The 8,392-nt window shown below is 37.9% G+C and overlaps 1 protein-coding gene across 1 annotated transcript; it reads left to right on the forward strand.

The window, feature by feature from the left end:
• Positions 1-215: 215 nt before the first annotated feature.
• LOC109789285 (transcription factor MYB30) lies at positions 216-2,498 on the forward strand. Its single transcript, XM_020348199.3, has 3 exons — positions 216-759; positions 983-1,112; positions 1,474-2,498. The coding sequence occupies exons 1-3, from the start codon at positions 627-629 to the stop codon at positions 2,186-2,188; spliced, it is 978 nt and encodes a 325-aa protein (XP_020203788.1). The 5' UTR covers positions 216-626; the 3' UTR covers positions 2,189-2,498.
• The last annotated feature ends 5,894 nt before the right edge of the window (positions 2,499-8,392 follow it).

Genomic DNA, 8,392 nt, shown 5'->3' on the forward strand with positions numbered 1-8,392 from the left:
CCGAAGTATAATTGAACTATAAATGCAATTAATTAATTTATAGATAAGTTAGTAAAATAGGAAAGGGGTGGTTCATCGAGATCACCAGATGGCGAAGAAAGAGTTAATGGCGATAGCTCATTAGGTTTTGCAAAAGTCAGCTTTATCTCATATTTACATTTAATGATCTGCAGGGGTTTATGGACTTTTAAAGCTGAGATAATTGAGCTTTCCCAGTGCACCTACATTGAATGCTACGCGGTTTTGAGAGGTACACAATACATAGAGCTGAATAATTTGGCCCTTACTCATACCCTTCACTTAATGCTCTTGCTGTCAACTTTTGACTCTTGCCTCGTTTACTTGCTTAAGTCAGCTTCTCACCATGCCTTTACCCCTCCCCTTTTACCTATAAATGTGCATCCAGCAAGGGTTAGGCTTGGACACTTGCATTTGAATAACATACCAAGTAAAGGGGTTAGAGAAATAAAAGAGAAAGGAGATAAAACCGTATCATATCACCACCACACAGATACATACATAGAGGAAAACTACCTATTTTTTCCTGGTGAGGTGAACGGGCTAGAGAATTAGAAGGACAAGAGTATACAGGAAGTTGAATAAAAGAGAAAGACCAGGAAGGAGACATGGGAAGACCACCTTGTTGTGACAAGGAAGGGGTCAAGAAAGGGCCTTGGACTCCTGAAGAAGACATCATGTTGGTGTCTTATATACAGGAGCATGGTCCTGGAAATTGGAGGGCAGTTCCTACCAAAACAGGTTGATTAGCTTTTCCACTCACTTTTTTTTTTCTTTTCTTTTTGGTGATTTTGTATATTATTATTATTGGTTGTTCTATGTTGTGTCTAGCTCTTGGATCATCATTTAATTTATGAGTTTTTGATTGAAATAGACTGATCTAAATGTTGGTCATTTGGGTTTCATTGTTTGATGTTGCTTCACCCGATCTGATTTGTTTTTGCCATTTTCGGGTTGCTTTCAGGGTTGTCAAGGTGCAGTAAGAGTTGTAGACTTAGATGGACTAATTACCTGAGGCCAGGAATCAAACGGGGTAACTTCACCGAACAAGAGGAGAAGATGATAATCCACCTTCAAGATCTTTTAGGAAACAGGTAAAAATCAATCTTCCAAGCACCTACTTAGCTTGAGTTTTGAAGACATGTTTGATTCTCTTCTCACATTTTAGTTTTAAAAATTGTTATTTATGATAATTTCACACTACTCAACAACCAATTTCTCATTAAACGTCTATTAAATTTTGAAAATTATTTTCCAAGAAAGTGCTCTAAAAAAAAATATATGGTTATGAGATGGTTTCTCATCTTTTTTAGTTATATTTTAAAAATTAGAATTAAAAAAAAAATAGAAATCAAAGACTCCCTTATCTTTTAAACTGTCTTGAGTATTTTAATCTGGAAAATTCTTTTGGATCCACATACCTAACTTAACTGGACCACTTTGGCTATGGTACAGATGGGCTGCAATAGCTTCATACCTTCCACAGAGAACAGATAATGACATAAAGAACTATTGGAACACCCATTTGAGAAAGAAGCTGAAGAAGTTGCATTCAGGTTGTGAAGGTAGTTTAGGAGAAGGGTTTTCAGCCTCAAGGGAAATCCCTAGAGGCCAGTGGGAGAGAAGACTCCAGACTGATATCCAAATGGCAAAGAGAGCCCTCAGCGAAGCCCTTTCACCAGAGAAGCCACCTTCTTTATCTGCATCAAACTCATACCCTTCAGATAGTAGCAGCTCCTTCTCTTCCACAAAACCAACGCAATCTTTGTGCTATGCTTCAAGTGCAGAGAACATAGCTCGCATGCTGAAGGGTTGGATGAAAAACCCTCCAAAGTCCTCAAGAACTAACTCATCTGTGACTCAAAACTCCTTCAACAACCTAGCTGCATCGGGTGCTGATACTGCTTCTAGTGGAGCAGAGGAACCAAGCAGTGCTGAATTGTCTGAGAATTTTGAATCCTTGTTTGATTTTGACCAGTCTTTGGAGTCTTCAAACTCCGATCAATTTTCTCAGTCCTTGTCTCCTGAGGCCACTGTTTTGCAAGATGATGAAAGCAAGCCTGATATTTGTGCAGAAATTATGCCCTTCTCTTTGCTTGAGAAATGGCTTCTTGATGAGGCTGGTTGTCAAGAGAAAGTTGGTTATTGTGGGGATGCAAAGTGTTTCTAAAATGGTTCATTTTGTGACATATGGAACTGTGGAATTTATTTTACTTCATATGCTATAGAAAGGGCCTCATCAACCTCGCTTTGGCCACAGAGAGAAGGTTTTCAATCCTTTCGGTGCTAGACGTGTATATTTTACTATTAATTAACATGATTATTATCATACTGGGTTAGATGAATCGCTGGAAAACTTGCTTCTCTTGTGTAAAGTAGATCTTGCTTTTTGAATTAATTGTTTGTTCTTTCATCTTCATAGTAATTGAAGTTCCAGTTCTTGAAATGAGGAATGGTACGTACTGACGTACTTTTTATTACTGTCTTCTGAACAAATTTAGCTATTATTGGGTGAAACTTTATATTAAATTTTTTAAGTAGTTATTTAAATTTATTCTGGTCAGTATATATTTATAATAAATGAAAGTGTGTTGAAAGATATCTTTTGATCTACCATATATGTTTTTTAATTTCTTGTTCAATCCATCACTTAATGCACGTACCATATTGAGATTATTAATTATAAGAAAATTAATAACTTTTTATGAAATACTAATATGGATGACTAGTTTTCTCTCCCCAAGTGAATCAATTATGTAATCAGAAATGGGGTGTATCCTTCAAAGTTACCTACGTCATTATAAATCATTTTCTATTTCAATGACCAGAGTCGGATTTATAGGAGGAAAAACTTTTTCGCATTAAGCATGAGGAGCAGTCCCCGCTGCTGCATCCTATGACAAGGTTTTTAATATGGAGGAAGAATCAATTTCCATTTATATAGATTATGTACTATCCAGCTCGGCATCTCAGCGCGACGTGACCTCGGACACGCGCTAGGTCACGTCAGCTCGACATCCAAATAGGTCATAAACTGATCTTAGGCCCAAGGCCCAATGAAATCCTAATTCACACAAAGGTACATGCATTATTTATACGAGACTTATACACCCACAAACACTAACTTTAGCATCAGAGTCTCTTTTGCAGGTACCACCTCCATCTTGGAGCAACACGCGTACCAGTGAAGGAGGCTCGCCGATCTTACCCAGCAGATCGTCCCCTACGACCGATCTCCGATAAGAACATTTGACGCCCACTGTGGGGCCGATAAGACAGCTCTTATCGGCCACGCTTATGGTTTTCATCACCCGAAGCCATAGTAGATGAGCAACAGACGACATAGATCGCACGACAAGCATAGACAACGAAACATCATTGAGAAGACTGATCGAACAGGTCGAGCAGATGCGGCAGCAACACACTGCCAATCTGCAAAACATCCGTGCCAAGCACGAAACTGACCTAGCAGCGCTGCGTATCGCGAATGAGGCTGACATAGCGGCGCTGCGCGCCGAGAACAAGCATATTCGCGCCCAGCTTCCTCGGCGCCCTTCTGATCAGCCCCCTCAACCGAGTAGTCAACACAAAGAGGAGGGGCACTCGGTCTCTCAACCCCCAACCGCGCCTAGGGCACCGACTCCCCGACCTGCCACACATCGGTCTCACGCACTGACGAACAGGTCGACCCTTGAAGTCAGCAATGCTCCTACCCAGGCCCCTGGAAATTGGGCGAACATTCATCGCCACCCCTTTGTGGACGACATCATGGAGACACCTCTGCCCTTCGGCTGGAAGCCCCTCCACATCGACCGCTACGACGACATAATAGATCCAGACGAGCACATCGAATTATACGTCATGCAGGTAAACCTATACACTAACGACGATGCTGTTCTATGTAGGGTTTTTCCGACCTCGCTCAAGGGGGCAGCGCTCAACTGGTACACTCAACTGCCGGTGGAGTCGATAGACAACTTCGATACTCTGGTAAGGCGATTCACGGCGCAGTATGCCACGAGTCAACCTCACCATGTCACATCAACCGCCTTGGCCAGTCTCGGACAGGGCGACGACGAATCACTGAGGGCGTTCATGGAACGCTTTGCCAGTATCTTAGTCAAGATTCGAAACTTGAACCCTGAGGTCGCCCTACACGCCATGTTCATGGCGCTTAAGCCTGGACCTTTCGTGGACAGCTTGTGTCGACGATCTCCTCTTGATATGGACGAACTCCGTGCCCGAGCTGCAGGGAACATTCAGATGGAAGAGCACTCTGCTTTTCGTGACCAGATTCGCGACAAACCACAAGGAAAGCAAGACCAAGGTCAGGCCACAAACATTTAAAGTTGGCGACCTTTTTTGGTGGGGTGAGAGAGGCAAGAATAGACCCCTCTGAAGGGAAATTCGGAACCTGGAATGTCACCCACCTCAAATTTTATTTCTCTTAACTTGTAAATTCTGGTGATGTACTCTTTTTCCTCCTCAGCCTTTTTTCCAACTAAAGAAAAGGGTTTTTGGCCAAGGAAGGTTTTAACGAGGCACACCTCAGAAATAATCAAAAAAGCAACTTCATTCCCATACATTTTCGGTATTGGCACATTAACTGTGACGACTTGCCAAAGTCGAGTTCGAACCTTGATGTTAAGGTCGAGTTCAAACCTTCAAGTACAAATTACGTTGCCAAGGTCGAATTCGAACCTTGATGCCAAGGTCTAGTTTGAACCTTGTTATGCCAAGGTCGAGTTCGAACCTTGTTATGCCAAGGTCGAGTCCGAACCTTAAGACTACATTTTCTTAACCAAGGTCGAGTTCGAACCTTGTTATGCCAAGGTCGAGTCTGAACCTTGAGATTACATTTTCTTAACCAAGGTCGAGTTTGAACCTTGATATACCAAGGTAGAGCTCGACCCTTGAAGATCACATCTACAAGGTTGAATTTGAACCTTCAAACAACAAATTTGGGAGCTCCTCAGAAGCCCCTTTGCTCTTACATCACTCGGTGCTTGGGGGGCAAGTGTACTGGCCAGCCGAGTTGCCGACTTGTCCATCACCAATCTATTGACTCGGTCAAGGGTTTACCAGCCTAACCAAGCAGTAAACTCATTATTGCCGAGTTCCTCAGCTCGGCCATGAAACATGGACATCGAAATACCACATCGGCCCAAAGAGGCCACGTCATCAAACAGATAAAAATACAATCTTGTCACCGCGCCGCAATCACAAGGTAAAACCCTAACAATGGCAATGTGCCGGTAGATAGTAAAAACCCTAATATTACCAAGGTACGTCTACATAACCATCACCTCCCATTAACACGCCGCCCGCGCGTTTCGGGGAGCGAGGTGACACTTATGACACATGGCATCACGAGAGAGAAGCGTACGCCAAGAGTCACGACCCTTTACCAAGCTAGTATCAACTCCTCAACCCATGGTCTTCGGAGCTCGGGGGGCTAGTGTACTATCCGTACCGCTATGCCGAGCTCGAGCTCGGCATCTCAGTGCGGCGTGTCCTTGGACACACGCTAGGCCACGTCAGCTCGACATCCAAATAAGTCATAAACTGATCTTAGGCCCAAGGCCCAATGAAACCCTAATTCACACAAAGGTACATGCATTACTTATACGAGACTTATACACCCACAAACACTAACTTTAGCATCAGAGTCTCTTTTTTAGGTACCACTCCCATCGGAGCAACAAGCGTACCAGTGAAGGAAGCTCGCCGATCTTACCCCGCAGATCGTCCCCTACGACCGATCTCCAGTAAAACAGATTACACTTACTCTTATACCATTTAATATCTAATAAAATATATCTTAATTAACTTTATAGAGAAATAGATATTTTAATCAAGAAATTTAGAATTCCCAGTTAATGAATTTAGAATTATCAACAAAAAATATTGTAACTCTAATATTTTGTATGACAAATTCTAATTTTAATTAAAATCTTAATTTTTTGATAAAGTAAATTAAATAATTTATATTAAAATCAAATTTTTAAATATTGACTAATAATTAGTACTTTATTTCTAATAATAAGGGTTTTTAATGTTATTTAACATATCGTATTATTAAAAAGGTTTCTTATAATCTTATATAATTCCATAAACTTATGCAATGAGTAATCAAATTAAAATAGATATCTAGCGCAGAAAAACAAAAATTATATAACTAGATAACAACTTTATTGAGTAATCAAGAAAAAGTTACATTGATTCATAATCAACTATATCAATTCTTATCACATGGTGAATTAGCTGTTCATGACTAATTTAATCACGAAAAGGTACAAATAAAATAAAGCATTGAGAAATCTGTGATGGCTTCTGCTTCACACTCTCTTTCTCTCTAACCTAACTAAATGAATCAATCAATTATTAACTTTTAAGCTTTTATGTGCTTCTCAAATCCTAGGCTTTTATAGCTCAACTGGTTTAAGCGGCCAAGATGACTTGGATAAGTGAGCTTGTATATGCTCTTAGTCTTGACTTGCTTAAGTGTATTGGTGGTCTCATTTGAGTAATTTTCTTCATTTTGCTTAGACTTTAAGCCTTAACTTGCTTAAACAAGCATACTTTGTGATATATGAGTGACCAAGGTAACTTGCTTAAACGAGGGTCAATAGCTTTAAAGTTTTCAAAACTTTGATACTCTTGATTGACTTTTTTTTTTCCCTGTCTATCAACACACAAAACATAAAAAAAAAAAAAAAAAATACTTACTAAACTAAGTAATTACATGTAAACAACCTAAACCATTTTTATGCTTATTTCAACGAAAAATGGTATTCAAAAAGCATAAAACATACTTGATAATCATAAAAAATTACTTAAAAATATACATATATTTGACAAATATAACTTATATATGATAATAAATAGTTGAAAGATAAAATAATTATAGTGTCAAAAATTTGAATTTATTTAAAAAAAAATCATTTTTCTTCTATCTAATTATAAATTAATATGTATGTTTAAATATATATATTATTTTCGTCTAATATTTGATAAAAATTATTTTTTAAAATAATTAATTTAAAATAAAAAATCCTAGATGAATTTAATTTATATACACAACCAAAGCAAAATACTTTTATAAACATCATCCCATTAAGTAATAACTATAAAGACATGATAATAACTATGTAAAAATATTTAAAACTAACAATACATGTAAATTAAACTTTTTTATTTTAAATTTACATTACATATAATTAACCTTTTATCATGTATACCATATATGAAGAATAATAACAAGTTATTGTGCATAGGTGTGCATAGCTCATATTCATGATGGGTAGGTAGATGTTGAAGTAGAGTAGATTGAGTTTGGACAACTTATTTGTTAGGAGTTACAAACTAATTGGATTGGGGTGTAGGGTCATGTCCTCATTGTTTATACATATTTGATGTAACCCTATATCAAAGATGAATAAGAGAAATATAATGACATACTTATATTTTTATATGGCATCAAAGTCTAGTTAAGGCTCTAAGAATGACTATCTAGAATGGCGAACTAAACTTTGAGATCATTAATTCAAGAGGAGGTAATTCTGGTTTAGCTGGACTAACTATTAAGCAATGAAAGATGCTGATAGATTTCTTGAAATGTCAACAAAGAAGTTGCAACGAGTAAATGACAAGTGAGAGCATCATCACTGCATGGATCATTGATAGACAAACATCAAATCATATGACAGGGAGTTTAAAGGACTCATGAATTGTGAGAAGTACCAAGGTGCCCAATTGGATTACCAGATGGACAACACATTACTACTACTAAGGAAGGATTCATAAACCTTGAAAGGAGTTTAAAGCTGAAAAACATTATTTTTGTTCCTAGTTTAAATTACAAATTAATTTTTGTGTCACAATTAATTGATGAATTAAATAGTATTGTCCAATATTTACTAATGATTTGTGTGTCATATAAGACTACACTATGAGGATGCTGATTGGAGTGGGTGAACAAAGAAATGAACTCTATTTTTTTTCGAGGGGTTCCAAGAGTTAAGGCGTGCAAAACTAATGGAATAAACCAACTTGATCTTTGGCATAAGCATTTGGGGCACCCCTTTTTGAAAACCACTCAACTGGTTCGTAATGTTAGTTGTGGTAATAGTAGTAAGTTTTAAATAAAACTTGTGATGTATGTGGACGAGCAAAACAAACCAAAGACAAATTTTCTTTGAGTAATCATAATGCTTTTTGAGGTTTTTGAATTAATTCATTGTGATTTGTGGGGATCGTATAAACTCCTTTTTCTTGTGGTGCTTTGTATTTTCTCAAATAATAGATGATTATTCTCATACTATTTGAACATTTTTGTTAGTTGATAATAAATAAGTGTCGTGTATATTGATGA

This window comes from Cajanus cajan, chromosome 4 (genome assembly GCF_000230855.2).
Source record: "Cajanus cajan strain Asha chromosome 4, NIPB_CcT2T_4, whole genome shotgun sequence".
Classification (NCBI taxonomy): domain Eukaryota; kingdom Viridiplantae; phylum Streptophyta; class Magnoliopsida; order Fabales; family Fabaceae; genus Cajanus; species Cajanus cajan.

What these genes read in the sequence shown, in the direction of transcription:
- LOC109789285 (XM_020348199.3), top strand. Translation starts at nt 627, where the DNA reads ATGGGAAGACCACCTTGTTGTGACAAGGAAGGGGTCAAGAAAGGGCCT. An exon ending in GGCAGTTCCTACCAAAACAG is followed by an intron (nt 760 to 982) that starts GTTGATTAGCTT and finishes GGTTGCTTTCAG; the next exon opens with GGTTGTCAAGGTGCAGTAAG. An exon ending in CAAGATCTTTTAGGAAACAG is followed by an intron (nt 1,113 to 1,473) that starts GTAAAAATCAAT and finishes GCTATGGTACAG; the next exon opens with ATGGGCTGCAATAGCTTCAT.